Source organism: Clinocottus analis, unplaced genomic scaffold, assembly GCF_023055335.1.
Source record: "Clinocottus analis isolate CAN_PGR_092001 unplaced genomic scaffold, fCliAna1.0.p SCAF_14, whole genome shotgun sequence".
In the NCBI taxonomy this organism is placed as follows: domain Eukaryota; kingdom Metazoa; phylum Chordata; class Actinopteri; order Perciformes; family Cottidae; genus Clinocottus; species Clinocottus analis.
In genome coordinates, this window is record NW_027175865.1 from 1,905,941 (window position 1) to 1,925,173 (window position 19,233).

The 19,233-nt window shown below is 47.1% G+C and overlaps 2 protein-coding genes across 2 annotated transcripts in view; both read right to left on the reverse strand.

The window, feature by feature from the left end:
* Positions 1-468: 468 nt before the first annotated feature.
* Positions 469-6,393, reverse strand: bmp8a (bone morphogenetic protein 8a). The gene is made up of 7 exons (XM_068575397.1): positions 5,892-6,393; positions 2,852-3,044; positions 1,846-1,994; positions 1,581-1,760; positions 1,213-1,292; positions 904-1,014; positions 469-618 (listed from the first exon to the last, which is right to left on the reverse strand). The coding sequence occupies exons 1-7, from the start codon at positions 6,391-6,393 to the stop codon at positions 469-471; spliced, it is 1,365 nt and encodes a 454-aa protein (XP_068431498.1).
* Positions 6,394-9,772: 3,379 nt separating this feature from the next.
* macf1a (microtubule actin crosslinking factor 1a) overlaps positions 9,773-19,233 on the reverse strand; it is a 173,078-nt gene continuing 163,617 nt past the window's right edge. The window contains exons 100-103 of the mRNA XM_068576059.1: positions 17,529-17,646; positions 13,843-14,051; positions 11,883-11,991; positions 9,773-11,787 (exon numbers count right to left, since the gene is read on the reverse strand). Of these exons, the coding sequence (XP_068432160.1) occupies positions 11,543-11,787; positions 11,883-11,991; positions 13,843-14,051; positions 17,529-17,646 (681 nt within the window). The 3' untranslated portion in view covers positions 9,773-11,542. The remainder of the gene's footprint in view (positions 11,788-11,882; positions 11,992-13,842; positions 14,052-17,528; positions 17,647-19,233) is intronic.

Here is a 19,233-nt window from a genome sequence, read left to right on the forward strand (position 1 = left end):
ACACTAGGGGGCGCTGCAGTGAATCGCTCAATTTTGGCATTTTCCTTTATTTCAGAGGTAGTCAGTTTTCTTTTTACAACCTGACATGTTGGTCCAGAAGATTATTCACTTAACTAACATGTTATTTACACCGAGCTCTTACTTATCCTGTAAAAACAACAACACGTGCCAAGAGGATGTGAATATTTTATTGATTCAATACAATTATCTTCAAATAGACAATGTGTTGCAACAGGATTGCTGTCAATTTATTCTTGTTCCGGTAAAAAACTAAAGCTTTGCCCTTTAAAATGTGAATAAGAGGCTGAGGCCCATCTGCCCACGAGGACATAAACACCAGGACACAACGTGTTGAAGCAAAAGTGCTGATTTGTAAAAGTCGCTGGACCAGAACTCAGGCCGTGCTGCTGCGTTCATGTCTTGTTGAACTCCGCTTGGTTTTGGTCTAAAGGAGAACCAGGTCGCCGCTCAGAGGCAGCCGCACGCCTTCACCACCATGTTGCGGTGTTTTTTGAGGATGACGTTGTTTTTGTCGTCGAAGAACAGCACGGAGATGGGGCTGAGCTTGGTCGGGGCGCAGCATGCCTTGGGGACCTCGTCGGGCTTCAGGAAGTGGACCTGAGGAGGAAACACAGGTTCAACCTCATGTCGGGAGATATTTAAAAACTCACAAAGTCATAAGAACGCTTAAAATGAAGAGTGAGCCCTTCATTATGAATGTTATTGTACTATTGGCTAATAGTATGACATCATAGTATGACATAATATGACATCATTGTACTATTGGCTGATAGTTTGACGTATAAAATCTGTTTTAATGCACTAAACAGTAAACTGAAACGCTCCTCTTGTCGTACAAAAGCTGTGTTTCAGAATGACACGCGTGTGCGTCGCGGTACTGACCACTTGCTGGATGAGGGCGTGGTTTGTGGCGTTCATGCAGGAGCCCAGAGGATAGAAACACTCTCCGTCACAGTAGTACGCCGAGTATCCAGTCGGGGCCAGAACCCAGTCCTGAGGAGAACCACAGAGACACGGTTCTAGTCCAAAGCATCACATCTTCTGATTCAATCTATTAACATATCATTACAATAGAATGAGGATCAATACTGCTGATTTGTTTAAAAAGGAGACGTACAAATGAACCATTACATTCCATCTAATGACCTGAAGTCTTCCTCATTATTAAAACAAGTTGAACTGGCCGCTGACCTTCCACCCGAGGTCATTGAAGCTGACGTACAGTTCATGTTTCTTACAGGCTTGACCGCCGCTGTTCACCGGACTCCGATCTGAACGCAGGAGACGAGACCGTCAACAGGAAATATGATGTAAACAATTTAAAAAACATTATCAGGCTAGAATTTATGTATTTGAAGGTTTTAAAATGAGCACAATCAAATCACAAATTGGACGTAGTTCAGATTAATTATTAATATCTGAGATGAACTCGTGATTCACATTTAGGAATCTGTCTTTTCATGCTGGATTATTTCCTCATCTTTAATCTTAAAATCTTAAAATATCTGGCGAGACAAACTGGGGACGTTTAAATCATAAAAGCGTCCGCGCAGCCTCACTGTGGATGCTCGGCACCGGCAGGTCGTATTTGGGTTTCTTCTTGCGGGGGTGCGGCTTGACGGCTCTCGGCGGCCGACACGGCACCTGACTCTCCCTGAAGAACGTCACCATGAAGGGCTGCTTGGAGCGCGGCCCGCGGCGGCCCACCAGCCCGATCCAGCCCGCGGAGAGGGAGCGGTCTGCAGAGGAGGAGACGTCACATTCAAATCATCGGCAGCAGGTTAAAGGAACCTCGGTTCTCTGGGGGAACCTGGGGGAACCCACCCTCCTCCGTCTCCACATACAGGCGGATGCCCAGGTTGCTGCGCGGGTGCAGCAGCCAGTGGTTGGAGGCCGAGGTGACGTCGAAGGCCAGCCAGCCCTCCTGCCCGGCGGGAACCGACTGCATGTCCAGCAGAACCAGCTCCGGTTCTCTGAGCAGGAAGAACGAAGATCATCAGAACCCCATGAAAAAAATGCTTAAAAGAAGAAAGTCCAGAGAGATATTCTAAACATATTTAACGCCTGCAATCAAGATTATTAATGTGTTTTTTTGTATGTAATCCGGATCCTCAGAAAGACTAGAACCTCGTGTTATGGTTCTGCAGTAAGGAGAACACAGTATCTTGTGATTCTATGGTTCTACAGTAAGGAGGAGAACACGGTATCTTGTGGTTCTATGGTTCTACGGTAAAGAAGAGAACACAGTATCTTGTGGTTCTATGGTTCTATGGTAAAGAGGAGAACACAGTATCTTGTGGTTCTATGGTTCTACGGTAAAGAAGAGAACACAGTATCTTGTGGTTCTGCAGTAAGGAGGAGAACACAGTATCTTGTGGTTCTATGGTTCTCCGGTAAAGAAGAGAACACAGTATCTTGTGGTTCTATGGTTCTATGGTAAAGAGGAGAACACAGTATCTTGTGGTTCTGCAGTAAGGAGGAGAACACAGTATCTTGTGGTTCTATGGTTCTCCAGTAAAGAGGAGAACACAGTATCTTGTGGTTCTATGGTTCTGCAGTAAAGAGGAGAACACAGTATCTTGTGGTTCTATGGTTCTCCGGTAAAGAAGAGAACACAGTATCTTGTGGTTCTATGGTTCTCCGGTAAAGAGGAGAACACAGTATCTCGGTGCGTTCGTCACAAGTTTCAAATCATTAAAAATTTGCCGTAATTTTTGACTCAAAGTTCATCCTCAGATAAAAACCTCCGGCGGCTTCTGCATAATGTTAACGATAATAAACAAACACTGTCGCGTCCGCGGCAGAGGAACCCAGAGGAACCCAGAGGAACCTGTGTCTGCTCTCTCTCTGGATCTCGTAGACGGAGATGTGCAGCGTGCGGTTGGCCCGCTGGCCCATCGTCAGCGTCTTGTAGATGCGGAACTCCGCCGCCGTCACGGTCTCGCCCTGCGGCAGCGGCGTCAGGTCGAAGCGGAACTCCTTCCAGTACGGCCGAGGCTGCAGCAGGTCCCGCTCCTGCTCCACTGCACACACACACACACACACACACACACACACACACACACACACACACACACACACACACACACACACACACACACACACACACACACACACACACACACACACACACACACACACACGTGTTACGCCGCGCAGACACAACATACACCGAGGCTCCTGATATCCAGATGTTTTGTTGCTCGATGAAAAAGTTCTGTTCTTATAATTAACGTGGGAAGAAGTACTGAGTCCTTTACTTGTAGTAGTAAAGTAGTAGCAGGAAGAGAGTGGTGGTACTTTGATGTACAAGTACACATCGAGAAGCTGATCAGCACAGAAAGTTCATACAAATCAGATAAATATGTAAGAAGTATTAAGAAGCACGAAATGGAAATACTCTTTCTGAGAGTCAGTGAGCAGAGTGATATTTCATATCTTTACAGGAAGTATGAGGCGACTTCCCAGCAGCCAGTTAGCTTAGCTTAGCATAAAGACTGGATACAGCTAGCGGCCGAGAAATAATTAATCACTTCTCGTGAAAAACGTGCAGGATTTTGACTTGAAACGGTATTTTCATTATCATAAAGAGAAGGAATATATATATATGGACGTGTTCGCTCTTTGTCGCCAACATCCTGTCCATGTTAGTGCCTTGCTTAAGGGCAGAGAACGCTTCACTCTCCATGTGGACTTCCTGTATGCAGATGAAGATGTGCGCTGGAAAACACCGATGTGTCCACACACTGCTGAAGACTGGACACCCCTGATGGTTTGGGTGTGCTCATATCAGCACGTGCATGCACACGCATGCACACACCCACACACACACACACACATGCAGTAATTAGAGACACTTAGTGCTCTGACCCGCAGCAGCTGCTCAGCATAAACACCACTAATTACAGCCTTTCTGGTATTTTTAGTCTCTCCTCCGCAGCAGTATTTTCATCTCTGGTGTGTGTGTGTGTGTGTGTGTGTGTGTGTGTGTGTGTGTGTGTGTGTGTGTGTGTGTGTCTGGGCCTGTAATTCCAACCAGCTGCGTCCTGCATTACACATGCGTAGGAACACACCCATGCGGGTCTGATCCCGACCGGAGCGACACACGTCCATGAGGTTCCTCACTGAGACTCTGAACTCTGTTCAGAGTCTCAGAGGATCAGCTGACACGTACAGGAAATGTACTGAAGTACTGCACTTAAGAATTATAACCTTGTATTATTAAATATCTTTATATGAATCATTGATGGTCCAGTTTGCAAGAGGAGTACTTTTTATCTTTGAAGCATCGTTTACGTTTTGATGCAAAGACTAAAATGAATTTTATTGAATGAGGACTTAACTTCTAGTATTTCTACACTGTTGTATTTATACTTTTACTTGTAACGCAGTATTTCTACACTGTGGTATTGATACTTTTACTTGTAACGCAGTATTTCTACACTGTGGTATTGATACTTTTACTTGTAACGCAGTATTTCTACACTGTGGTATTGATACTTTTACTTGTAACGCAGTATTTCTACACTGTGGTATTGATACTTTTACCTGAGTAAAATATTTGTGCAACCACTAGTGAGAAAACTACAATAAGTTGAATTAATACTTCACGTGATTAGAAGTTAGATATAAATAATAAATCTCGGCCTCGTCGCGTCTCAAAGGCGTCGGAGTCGCAAATTGAAATGTTGAAATGTTTCTCTGGCGTGTCGACTGATAAATTTAAGGCTGAACTTTCTTCTCCCAAACAGAGGATTAAAGAAGAAGAAGAAACTTCATTTCTTGGTTCGAGCAGAGCTTCTCACGCTGCAGCAGAGCACCGGCCGCCTGATGGAGGAAGGAAGCCATCTTGAAGAGGATGTTTAATCCTTACGCTCAGATAGGCATCAGCGGGCCGGAGACACAAACACTCACAGGATGCAAAGCTCAACACTTACAGAAGCAACTATTAGAGCAACTATCATAGCAACTATCAGAGCAACTATTAGAGCAACTATCATAGCAACTATTAGAGCAACTATTTTACTCTATCAACTCATCTGCTGTTGATTTATTGTTTAATGAACGGTCCGAAAACCCAAAAATATTAACTTTACTTTTATATAACACCAACAAAAAAGGGGAATTATTACATTTTAGAAACTGGTACTAGATCAAATATCATAAAATAATATATTTGAAACAATTAAATCAGTCAAAATGATTGGTGAGTGTGTTGATGGACAAACAGATTCATCAACTAGTTGATTCCCTGTAACCGAGTAAAGTTATTTACTGCATACGCCAGTAAAATCCACTGAATAGAGATTTAATCTGACTAGAGAATCTTGATAGGCACTAATATGCTATATTATATATTATTATATACGTGTTGTCGTCTCCTTCCTGTTACTCGCGTCAGAGAGACGGGTTCTTCTCGTTTGACTGAACAGGAAGTGCCGCTCCAGGAGGACGTCTAAATAGTTTCCTTTGCTTATGTTTACTGATCTTTACTAGATGTTGTCCTTGTGTCCTTCTGTCCTTGTGTCCTTCTGTCCTTCTGTCCTTGTGTCCTCGTTATCTCCTGCGTCCTGGAACCAGCTGCAGCAGCAGTGGAGCCGGGAGGGGGATTTTAATTGCCTCTAATGAGACGCCACTGCAGCAGCCGGTTAGCTTAGCATTATCAGCTAGCCAGCCGACAACTAAACCTGCCTCCCAGCATTGATGAAGCTGATTAGAGACAGTCTACATACGGTCTACGTTCAGAGCCCAGTGCGCCTCCTGGAGTCTTGTTCAAACACACCACGCATCACTTCCTGTGCGCCTCCTCCCTCCCTAGGAGGGAGGGGGTCAAACACCCGCCCACAGGTGTGAAGTCAGCGTCTACTCACCCAGGTTGACGAAGCTCATCACCGTGTCGGCCTCGCTGACCACCGTGCCGAGCGGCGGCGTGTGCGTGCTGAGCGTGGGCAGCACCGCGTGGCTGACCTGGGCCAACCTCTCCGCCCCTACGAACTTCCCCGTCCCCGTCCCGGGCCCGCTCAGGACGATCTCGTTCCCTTCCTCCTCGCCTCCGTCGGCGGCCATGGCGTGGTACAGGTCCAGCATGAAGAGCGGCGCCGAGGAGGGCGGCCTCAGCGGCGGGTGGGGTCTGGGCCGCCCCGGCAGGCCCAGGATGGACAGGATCTCCTTCTGCATCTCCTTCTTCTCGCGGCCGCTGAGCCGCCGGAAGCTGGAGTGGACCAGGGCCTCGGCCTGCTGGCTCCACAGCGACAAGCAGAGGAGGAGCAGCAGGAGCAGCAGCAGCGTCCTCGGGTGGAGCAGAGGCCCCCGCAGGGCCACGCTCCTCCTGCCGCCGCCGCAGAGGCAGGAGACGCCGTGGGAGACGTCCATGTCTGCGGTTTGCCTCGCTTTAAGATCAAATTTAAGATCTTTTTTTTTTTTTAAATCTCACAAAATAATCTGCTTTAATCTCGACCGTTTAATCTCCCCCCTCCAGTGTTTCCAGAGCGACAACCGCAGTGTTTTCTACTCCGGTTCGTCCTGCTGTGTCAGATGCTGAGCTGCTGGTGTGTTTAGAGGAGCGCCGGCTCTGGAAGCAGACGTGTTTACCGCCTTAAAAACTGCCTCTGTTTATCTCTCCCTCCCCTCTTTGCCTTCCTCTCTCCCTCCTCTACCTTCTCTAATCTTGAGGAAAGGAAAAAAAGAAAAAAAAAAGACTCCTCAACCTCTGATCCTCTCCGTCAGCCTCTCAGTCGTGCAGCAGAAGAAACAGAGATAATGAGAGCGAGGGCATAATTACAAGCCGGTCCGATGTGTTTTGAATACAGACAAACTATGCCCCTGTGAAGATCCGTCTGCGCGTTTGAAGTCGTGAACCCGGCGGGACGGAGAGCAATTTGGGCCGACGAGCAGGTGGCCCCGGATCGGGGAGAGAAACCGGAGAGCCGTGTCATCGAGTGTTTTTTCCTCCGCCGAAGGAAAAACCGAAGTTCACACCTGCAGCGAAGTGAGTCAAACGCTCCGAGAGAGAGAGACACCTCGCGAGGATCAGCCACTGCTGGAAGCTTTTATCCAGTCATCTCTGAGGGCTTAATCATCCATTCCAGAGGCCGCGCCCCACCCACACACACACACACACACACACACACACACACACACACACAAACAAACACACACACACACACACACAAACAAACACACACCTCTGGGGGCTCCAGATGTCTTTAATCCAATTTGTGAAAACTTGTAACCTCCAGAAAAATTGTAATTCCTTGTTGTTTTTAGTTGTTTTTTTTCAACGTGTGGCCGCTCTCGAGCCTCTAAAAGCAGTGAGAGCATCCTGTGTGCAGCTCAGAGAGCAACAGTTGTTCATAAAGGAGGGAGTTTCCCTCCATGCCTCCGCCTCTCGCTTTCAAGTCAAGTCTTTAAACTTCTCTCTCCTGCTTGCATCCCATCATCACCCCTCCCAGTGGTCTCTTTGGGAGACCTCGTCTCCCTCCCTCCCTCCTTCCCTCCTTCCCTCACCTCCTTTTCATCGTCTCATGACTGCTTCCTTTCATAGCGACTCAACGTGGAGTCTCAGGCGGCTTGGCGGGAAGTACGTCAAGCGGCCCGACGCCCCGTTAAACAGCAGTTAGTTACTTTAGTGACTCACTCGCACGACGGAGTCAAAGTCTCTACGGATATCTAACTTTGTGGCACCAAAAAGTCCCAAAATATAACCATTAAATCCTTCAAACGAGTCTAAAAATAAACATTACTCTTAACATGTTTCACTTAACGGACAGTAAGTTACCACGAAATACATTTTAACTTTATTTGTTTTACTTCTCATGTTATTGTTCAACTCCTTTTTCTTATTTTTGGCATCTTAGCACACGTAATGCTCAGCGCTACGCTAAAGCTAACATTCATTAAAATGTTAGCGAGATTACTTAAGTTCTTTTTTGACAAAATATTAAAATGATTATCCCCTCTTCAAAATTTAGTGGACACTGAAGTTAAAGGTTATTTCAGGACAAACGCTTGAAAATGTAGATGTTATGAACATTAGTGTGTCGAGGTCTAGCTAGCAATACGTTGCTAACTTTGCGTTAGCGTTAGCTCGCCAACTGGAACCTCCATTTTCAATGTTTTGTCATTTATTTACACAATATATTGTATCGCTTACTTCAGTATAAGGTGTGTGTGTGTGTGTGTGTGTGTGTGTGTGTGTGTGTGTGTGTGTGTGTGTGTGTGTGTGTGTGTGTTTAAAGCAGCGGGCCTCGGAGGGAAGGAATGACTCAAATATAGTCGTGGGGCTCAGCCCGTGTTTGTGTACTCGCTTCTTCAAACGCGCGCGGTCCGCGTGGTCACTTTGAACGGCATGAATAACACTGACCCGACCGCACCGACCGCGGTCCGGCTCGTCCTGGCCCAAAAGGGCGAGTCCCAAATGCCAGGAATTAACGCTCTGCCCGTTTTTGTTTTCCTTTCCTTTGCACGTCTGCAGCTTTCGAGGGGGCAGAAGGTTTGGTCTGATAATGGCGAGGGGAGTGAGCTCAAAGAAAGCAAATGAACCCGCTGAATGAAAAGGAAGAATGGCATTCAGAGGATGCCGGAGAGACGGATGAGTGCGGACAGAAGACGAGTGTGTACACACAGCTGCACGCTGACCGCTTCCTCTCCGGTGGAACCGCCAAATAAACAGGACAAAAGTTATTCTCCCTCTCCCTCTCTGCCCTCGGACACGTGAACTGGGACTGCGAGCCGGAGGGAAACGAGAAACTGAGAGTTCTGGTTGTTCAGATGTCTCTCAGCCGCCACACCGACACCAACATCTCGCCGTGCGCGAGGGAAGATCAGCTGATCCGAGAGGATAAATACCTGCACACGTCCTCCGGGTGTGCGGTCCGTCACACAGCAGCAGTGACGGGGCTGTGAACACAATTACAACCGTTTAGCTTGTTGGGCTCTTCTCAAATGATAAACATATTCATATATATCCACGCCTACATAAAGAAAAAATAAAGTCCCCATAAAGACTCATAAATGTTCCTCTTTCTCTGTAATGAACAGCTCGTTGCAGCCACAAGGAAGAAAGACTATACTGGATCATTACAGAAGATATTCAGTCTTATTTCTTGGAATAAAGCTTCTCTGCATGAACACAAACACACTTATGACAACAAAACAATCACGCCGAAAGAACTTTTCTCACAGACATGAAAGATGTCTTTCTAAACACTAAAATATGAGAAAAATAAAACAATCTATAAAAAAACACTCACACTTTCAAAAGTACAGAAACACTTACGCTACTATTAAAGAGACAAACTGCTGTGAAATAAAATACATATAATATATATATATTTATACATATAAAATATATTATATATAATATACATTACATATAATACATATTATATATAATATATATAACATATACATTATATTATTTATATATATTATATATATGTTATATATAATATACATTATATATAATATATATTCTGTCATTCAATAGTTTTGACAAGTCATCGATTAATAATTAAGTCTACAAAGAGTCACAAGTTCCCACGGTGATGCATTCAAAGACCTGGTTATTCTCACAATCCAAGAAACACACAACGTTTCATCAGAGGAAGAAAATCAGCTTCTGAGAAGTTTAAGCCGTTTAACTTAAATGAACAATGAATCAATTGTTAAGAATGAACCACTTGAGCTCTAATATTAACATTCTCACATTCACTCACACGTGATTTGAAAAGAAATCTCCAAAACAAGAGGATTTTACTGCAAGCATAATTTTTTAATACAAAAACAGAACAAAACATGTTTATAATTTTAGTTTTTAGTTTGACTTGTACACCATTGACTCGTCGCAGCTCCTCGTCACGAGGCGCGCGGCGTCGGGAGGCGGAGGACTCGGGTCCCCCTCCCCTCAGAGAGACAATAAATAAATAAAAATCACCTTAAGATGTCTTCTTTCTTACTGTAATTTCATTTGTTTTTCATAAACTTCATCTCTCAGACTGAGATAGCGGACACAACGCGGTCCCGTCGGTGACGGAGACGCTGGGGGCGGGACATGAGGGAGGAAACCTGCTCTCATTGGTCCGCTCCGCCCAGCTCTCTACCCGTCAATCATAATTGTAGTTCTCTCTACACATGAAGGGCAAACCCCTTTGGTCGTGGTCTGGGAATTGTAGTCGTTAGCAAAAGGAAAGAAAAAGCGAACAAACAAGGCTGTGAAGTAACAAAATACAAACGCAGGATGTTAAAGAGCCGAGCGGACGTTGATCCTCGGTACATCATTACTCAATTTCTTTAACCATAATACTAAATCACTCTCCGTGAAAGGTGATATGACAGGACACTGAAAAATAAATAGATCTTTCTTTCAAGCTAAATAACAAAAAAGTACAACTGGATTATAAATTAACCAGAAAACAACCAGAAGAAAAACAAAAAAAATGACATTCGCAAAATAATAATTTTTTTTTTGCATACAGTGACTCAAGTCAACGACCTCCATTATTTCCTGTAACAATGACACACATAACACACACCAGCGTGTGTGTTTCAGACCGTGTGTGTGTGTGTGTGCAACGCAGCGTAGACATTAAGGTGGAACTGCAGAGGAAGAGACAATTAGTGCATGCTGGTTGTCGGACACCGGGTTAAGGTTTCACACGTCGTATATCGTCAGTAATGTGCCGCCAGAAAACTGTTTCTTCCTGTTGTGATTTCCGTGTAGTTGGATCGTTACGACAAAAAAAACAAAAAAACACACCGCCTGTCACTGAAATGCACACACGAGGCCGATCGCAGCGCTGCAGCGAGTCGGGCGGCGTCTGCTGCTTCAGTGTGTGAGTGTGTGTCCTCGGCTGCAGCGGCACGACCCTCAGAGTCTGAGGTCAGCCGGTGTGTGTGTGTGTGTGTGTGTGTGTGTGTGTGTGTGTCTCTCCTCCGGTCTGGAGGAAGCGACATGGCGGTCGTTGCATATTTTTCTTTTAAAACGCGTCGCTGCGGCGTTTGGCCCACAGGCAAAAAATAATGACCCGCAATTCTTTCTTCTTTTTCCTCCTCGAAGGTCATTTTTGTGTGTTCAGTCTTCGTGGTTGTGGTTGTGGTGGCGGCGGCAGACCCACTCCCTGTGTGTATTTGTGTGTCACTGTGGTATAAAGCACCCGCTCTGTCCGATCCGGACGGGAGCGAGTGAGTAAGGCAGCATCACGTCCGCTCCGCTCGGTGTTGGGCTGGTGGGGACGCGAGAAGGAGACTTGGAAGGCAAAATGGGGGGAAAAGTCCAGTTCGACCCCACGGATTCTGGCCCGGACCGCCGGACCAGAACTCCTCTTGTGCAGGTTTTTCTTTCCGGGGGAAAGAGTGAGAAGGAGATTGACTCATCCTATCCATCTCCTCCTTTCCCCCCCTTTGGGAAATATCAGTCGAAGTGGACAAACTCCACACCGGCCCCGGCGGATGATCTCGGGGGGCGAAGAGTTTGCACGCTCAAAATGGCCGACGAGAGCGCTTCCGCTCCAGCTCCTTGGAGTTATTTCTTCGCGGGCCCCGGCGGGTTCTTTGGGCTGGGGGCCTTTTTGGAGATGGTGGGGATCTTGGAGGGTTTGGCCCCGGGCCGCCGCGGGGTGTCCGAGGCGTCGGAGCAGACGGAGCGCGCGTCCTGGAGCTCCGACGCGTCCGAGGCGTCGCTGCCGCGCCGGCTGCTGGCCCGGCTGCCCGCCCTGCTGCCGGCGCGGCTGGTCGGCCCGCTGGCCGTGGACGCCCCTCGCTTCGGATCTACGGGAGGCAGACGGACAAGAACAGTTAAAAAAAGGACCCCACTGAGCTCCCAGCATGCCTTGTGTCTTTGTGAAGGTCTCCGGGCGCCTCACCGCTTCGCGTTGGTTTGCAGGAGTGCGTCGTTCCTCCGTTCTCGCCGGTCAGCGAGCCTCGGCTCGAGTGGAACGTGGGCCTCTTCAGTTTGGACCCCGACGGCGCCCCCTGCAGGACAACGGTTATCAGGTGAAGGCCAACGGGACTCTGGAGGTCATGTGACCTCATCTTAACGTCCAAAACATTACGGAGAGCTCATCACTGGGATCTAACAACCGACGGACACGCGAAGAACCAAACAACCGGTCGACGTCACTGTGAACGCTTTTCTACATTAAAGAGGAGCATTGATTATTTGAATTATTGATTCAGCTCATGATTACTTTCTTCATTAGTGATTTCCTAAATAGTCTCAGGGTGATCTCATCAAACTAATAGTCACATCATCATTTAGTGTTGTTTTACAAATATAGATCAATTAAGCAATAAATAAGCCGTGATTTCTTTGACATGAAAAAAAATTAAACAATTGTTTCAACTTCACATCAAATGTTTGTAATCAGATTTAAAAAAAGCCACATTTTTGAAATATTGATTCTGAATTGAACGTTGTCCTCAAACCGCTTTTAGATTTTTTTTTACCACAATAAACGTCCAATAAACGGTTGTGTAACGTCGACATCATTCATACAGCACGTGTCATGGTCGGGTCAACTTAAAACCGTCTTCATGCAGGTTCTAGTCGGCCCGCATCAACGTTTAATCCAAACATGAAACCACTTCAAATCTGCAGGTTCAAGTCTTCACACCGCAGCAGCAGACCTTTCTCTGGGTGTGTGTGTGTTAGTGCATTAGCGCGGTCAGTGGGGTGGGGTCGGGTGGGGTCGGGTGGGGCGGGTGGGTGGGGTGAGTGTGTTACCTCGTGCCCAGGAGTGGTGTGGTCGTGACCGAGGTCTGGGCAGCACTGGCACTTGGTTGGCGTTGGAGTTTTACTGTGTGCCAGCCAGGGCTTGGCATAGTCACGCGAGTGAGTATGGGAGGACTGAAGGGAGGAAGGGAGCAAGGAAGGATGGAAAGGAAGGAAGGAAGGAAGGAAGTGTGGAGGAGGAGGGCAACACAGCAACCGGGGGAAGCAAATGAAGGAGTGAGGAGATATGGAGGGAAGGGAAGGAGCGGTTGATAGCGAGGAAGTGCAGCGCAGTGTATTTTTATGTCACAGCAGATGATTTGATTTTCAATTTGATTTGATTTTTTTTTTTTTAAACAGAGCCCAACGATGCAGAAAGGACATTTTGTTTTTTGAAGGCAGGTCAGCAGGAATGACAGGAACGAGGGGAAAAGATGAAAGACAAAACAAAGAAACAAGAACAAAAAATAAAATATCTCAGTTAAGGATGTGGTGATTTTTGACGACAACAACAACAACAACAGTAGGATGACAACAACCAAACAATGTGTAACAAACATAACACACAAACACACCCGTATGCATTCTCTCTCACACACACACACACACACACACTCAGTGACAGCAGTGTCTTTACACGACAAACGAGAAAATGACTAATCGACAACTTTTGTGGAAACGAGCACACTTAACGTTGTGTTGTGTGTGTGTGTGTGTGTGTGTGTGTGTGCACCACACGTCCTGCAGCCGGCAGCTATGCAACCGTTACTAGTTCTCCCCAAGAGTTTGATGCATGAAATGGTTGGAGATCCCCTTTAATCTGATTGATAAATTTCATAAAAAGTTTTTTTTTTTAAATATAAAAATATATTTAATCTGCACAATCAATTTGTTTGCGTTGCTTCGTCTTTGCAGTTGTGGGTTTTTGTGTTAGAGTTTGAGACGTGAAGGTCGTCTCTGCTTCACGCCGTCGTCCTCTTCCTGTTCAGAGAAACCTTTCATATGAAAAACCTCCTAAAATAAATGGATTCAAGGCGTCTGAATCCTTCAGGAAGCCGATCGCGTTGAATCCGGCCCCCGGCTCTAAAAAGGCGTAGAAGTCGGACTCTTACCCTGGACGAGGCGGAGGCCGTCGGCGTGGCGGGGGTGGAGGGCAGGGAGGCGCCGCTGTGGGACGCCGAGGAGGACGAGCGGGTGGGCGAGGCGTTGCGGGAGCCCGGTTTGGAGCGCCGGCCTCGGGAGCGGAAGGCGGCGAGGCCCTGAGACGCTCCCTCCGGCAGGATGAACTTCTCCCTCAGCTCCAGGTTGGTGCGGCCGCGAGCTGAAGAGAAGCAGACGAGGAAAAAAGACAAATGAGTCGCTGCGGTCGTGTCGGCGCACGATTTCCTCCAATAGGGAGGGAGGACAGGGGGGGGAGGGGCTGCGAGCAGAGTGAGGGAGAGAGTCGGTGCTTCCTCGGCTGCAGACGTCACTTCTTTTTGGTTTGAGGGTGCACGTGAGCGGAGGGGTCGAGGGTCGAGGGGCGCGGCGGGGCGTGAGGAGCAGATTGGTTGAGTTTTAGAGGGCGAGGTGACGGAGGAGAGGGAAAGTAATCGAGCTCCATTACGAGTCGTCCGCGTCCTGGAGACACACCGCCATCGCTGCACAACGGATCGCCGGCCGACGCCACGCTACTCTCACCGCGCCGCCAGCGGAAACAGTTCCTCTGCACTACGGAAATAAGACAGAGCTAAAAAACAGCTGCTAACCGATCGCACCGCTAAAGGAAGAGTTGTAATACTTCTGAGTCGACTCATAACTGAATGCTGAGAAGTTTGTTGTGATGTCTAGATTGTCTAAAACAAACAATTTAATGTCATTTGCTCAACATGTTTAGTCACTTAACAGCCCGGCATGTCACGTCAGACCGAGAGGGACCAGCAGTCTGCAGCTAAAACAACGGCACAAGAAATAGTTGGTACATCTTTTATTGTGCTCGCTAAGCTAAAGTCACAAGCTGGTAATGCTGTTGTGACAGGAGAAGCTAAATGAGAAGTGCGATTAGCACCTTTTCCCTAAACGTTGAACCAATCTGTTCAGCAATGGCCAAGTGTCTCCCAGGTTTTGTCAAAAAATAAAGTATATTTTCAGAGTGACGTGCACACTTTCATTGCATATTTGCTTTAAAAACATCCGAGGGTGGTGGGAGCAAAAAAAAAGCACGGCCTCTCTTCTCTCATTCCTCGGGCATTTCATTTCAGCCGCGTGTGCACGCGGCATGTGTATAAATACGACGTGGAGGTCATGCCCGCTGTGTGCTGAAGCAGGAGGTTTTCTCCCTTCTTCAAAAAAAGAGACACTCGCAGCATTCCCGTACAGAAAAGTAGTGCAGCAGCGCCAGCAGACGACAACAAGCCTGCAGAAGCCAGCCAGAGAGAGAGAGAGAGAGAGAGAGAGAGAGAGAGAGAGAGAGAGAGAGAGAGAGAGAGAGAGAGAGAGAGAGAGAGAGAGAGAGAGAGAGAGAGAGAGAGGAAGGATGGAAGAGAAACTAAATGAAAAGAGTGAAAAAGAAAGAAAGCAGAGGAAGAGGGAGGAGGAGGAGGAGAAGGCTGCAGTTAGCCGAAGCGGCGGTGCGGCTGCTAGCCTCGTGGCCGCCGTCCGCCTAGCAACAGCAAGGCCGGCCAATTAAACGGGTGCACCCTGCAATTACGCCCCCCACCCTCAACGCAAGGTGCACCCTGTAATTGTGCGTCCCGACAACCAGCCATTGCATTTAAAAAGGAGCCGCGTTGGAAGCCAGTGTTTATTAGAAAACCCGGGCTGGCCACGCCCAGGTCTTACACACTCGTGTGCCCGTGGAGCACGGCTAGGAACGCTGGCTTTTCTTACACCAGGGGACCCAAAACACATGCCAGCGGTGCTCATTTTAACTCTACAACATTGTGATTTATCTTATCTTCTTTTCTGCTGAGCATCTCCATTTCTTTTATTGTAAAAGTCCCCATCTTGAATTCATAATACGTAAAAAAAAAAGTAGCGTGCAGTAAAGACGCTAAAGACCAGGGGGTCGGCCAAACCCTGCTTTTGTTGTGAGTGAGAGAAAGCGTGACGCAAAAACGTGTGGCACGCAGCCAAGACTGATATCACGATGCCTACATGGACACACAGAGGAGGTGGTGGAGGCCGAGGTTAAAGATGGAGGCTGACAGCAGGACGGACGGACGGAGCGTGAAGAGAGATGGAGTGAGAGAGGAGCGGAGGGAAAGAGAAAGTGTAGATACCTCGACAGCAGAAATAGCCGGGAGTGACTGTCACTGAGAGACACAAGAGACAACGTGAAGTAACGGCGAGCTCACGGTGGAATGGACACACACACACACACACACACACACACACACACACACTTTTTGGAGTTGGAATTGTTAAATGAATCCAACAAAAATCACACAACACACACCATAAACACACATCCAGCCAATGGGGACTTTCTCAGTGAGCCCTGAAAAGTGTTTTTGAAAGACAGGTCAGGATATCAGAGCTTGCATGAGCGACAACAGCTAGAGGGGGGAGGAAGGGAGGGAGGGAGGGGAGGACATAACGTTAGTCAGGTGATCAGTCAGCAAGGCACAAGAACCACAAGGCCAAACCAAAGAATCAGAGAAGTTGATGAGAGAATGAGACAGAGAGCAAGAGATCTAGAAGAAGTGTCCAAAAAAAAAAAAAAAAAAGCCGAGGAGGGCGGATGAAAAGACAGGCAGTTAGGAGGAGAGAGATAGAGGAGAAGTCCAACCTATACGAGATGAGATGGAGCTACTGGAATCGGAGCGGAGAATCTTAAGTCCTGGATGTTGCACTGGGGAAAGAGAAAAGGGGGAAAAGGAGGGAGGGAGGGAGGAAGAGAGAGAGGGAGGATGAAGGAGAGAACTGAGGACCATGCACCATGCAACACTAGCGTTTCATTTGAAAGAGAAGGGAATCATTAAGACAGAGGAGAGGGGGGAGAGAGAGAGAATGGGTCTAACAGGAATACAACGTGAGAGAGGGGGAGATGGCGACCGCCTCCTCTTCCTCGAGGACGCGCTCAGGAACAAGAGATGGAGAGAGAGACAAAGACACGGAGGAGACGGAGGAGAGGAGTGAGCCGCCGTCACCTGCTGACGGACCAGTGGACAGTCTGTGAGCCTCCTCCAGCTCGCTGGTGTGAATATATAGAAGCTTTTCAGAGGTGTGTTTTGTGTGCGTGAGAGTGTGTGTCCGGCGTCCGATGGGTATCCACCTTCCAAGATGGCCGCCAACACGTTTCAATAAAAAAAAAAGGCCTCATCGGCCGATAAGATGAAATTACAGTGGTGAAAGATAAGGATGGCAAGAGAACTGGGCAGGTTAATAGATGAAGAGGATTTAGCTGTTGCTCAAATTTGAATTAACTGTCTTATAGTTAATGCAAACTAGTGTATAGTTAAGATAAACTATTAACTAGTATTGGTTTACTGAAGTCTAGAAGAGCCTGAGAGGAGCGGACCAATCACGTGGCAGCGAGTCAGGGACCCCCGACAAATGTTTTTATTTTTATTTTTTCAACTGTAAAATGTCGAACATGTATAAATGAACCAAATTTAGGAAATCTATTTTTTTTTAAAGGTTTATGTAAAAAAAAAAAATAAAAAAAAAAAGTAGACTTTCAGTCGGGCTCTGGTGAATGTATGTAAATGTAAAAAATAAGTGAGACAGAGAAGAAAGAAGAAGATATGATTGTGTGTGTGTGTGTGTGTGTGAGTGTGTGTCTGTGTGAGTGTGTGTGTGCGTGTCCACCACTCACCTCGGCACGGATCATTTTTGACCAGGAACTCATCCAGAGCCATCCAACCTCCTCCGACTCTCACCATCACCGTGCTGCGAAGGATCCTCACCAGACGAAGCTGCTGAGAGTCACCGAACTGAGAGGAGGAGGAGGGAGGGATGAAGGGAAAGGAGGAGGAAAGAGGAGAAGAGATGCGGGAACGGAGTGGAAAACAAGAGGGAGAGAGGACCGACGAGTGGAAACAGAAGAATGGACAGACAGATGAGGAAAGACAAGTAGGACGGAGGAGAGGGAGAAAGAGAAAGAAAGAGGAGAGAAGAGAGGAGAGAGAGAAAGAGGACAGGAGAGAAAAAGAGGAGAGAAAGAAAGAGCAGAGGAGAGAAAAAGAGGAGAGAGGAGAGATAGAAAGAGGAGACAAGAGAGGAGAGAGAAAGATGGGAGGAGGAGAGAAAGAAAAAGGAGAGGAGAGAGAGAAAGAGGAGAGGTAGAAAAGGCAGACAAGAGAGAGGAGAGATAGAAAGAGGAGACAAGAGAGGAGAGAAAGAAAGATGGGAGGAGAGAGGAGAGAAAGAAAGAGAGAAGAGAGAGAAGACGAGAGATAAAAAAAGGAGAGAAGAGAGAGAACCAGAAAAACCAAAAGTCAGTGAGTAAACAGTAATTGATAGATTGTTGTTATTGACACCAACAGACTCTGTTCTACTTCATGCAACAACAGAAGAGAAACACAAAACATGCACTGAAGAGTCAACCTGATGATTCTCAGCCCGGTTCCCCAGCCACCCGATCACAAGCACGATCAATAAGAAGGAATCACCGCTACGACCGGATCTATAAGTATTCAAACCGCCGAGCAGAGCACGGCAGAGGGGATCTCCTGGACCTCTGCGAGCAGCTTCAGTCCACAGCAGACTTTACATCCCCTGAACCACTAACTACCACTTCAGCCATGTCGCTGGCGCCGGCCTTCACTTTGTGCAATTTGTCACACTTTGTCACTCAAAACACCAAACACATCACAGCGGGGGACGGACCGGACGGTGAAGCCGGCTCCCTCGCCGCAAAGCCACCGCGGAGCGCCGCCTCCATGTTGTTGTGAATGTATGGAAAGCATTAAAAAAAAAAAAGCAAAAAGGACAGCGCTCTGTTTGGTGGGGAGGGCAGGAGGCAGACTTCACACGTCCCGTCACAGCAGCCGATCACTTTACCTGGTTTCCGAGGAAGAACTACAATAAATCCAGCGGACACGGAGCACAGGAACACGAGGAGACAGAAACAGAGCCAGAGTGAACCAACATGTGACTGGTGTCAGAGCATTTATGTGCTTTTTATGGAGAAAACTGTTCATCTCTTTGTGCATCTCTGTTACTTGAGTTTAGAATTAGTTGTGTGAGTGAAAAAGATGCCGTGAACGTGAATGAGTATGGATGTTATGATGTTATGATGTGATGATGTTATGATGTTATGAGCTGAACAGAACTGCCAGCTGACGGACAAATGGAGGCAGAGATAGCGATGAAGAGTGAAGCTAAGACAAGAACACATGAGCTAAGACAAGAACATTTAAGCTAAGACAAGAACACTTAAGCTAAGACAAGAACACATGAGCTAAGACAAGAACACATGAGCTAAGACAAGAACACATGAGCTAAGACAAGAACACATGAGCTAAGACAAGAACATTTAAGCTAAGACAAGAACATTTAAGCTAAGACAAGAACATTTA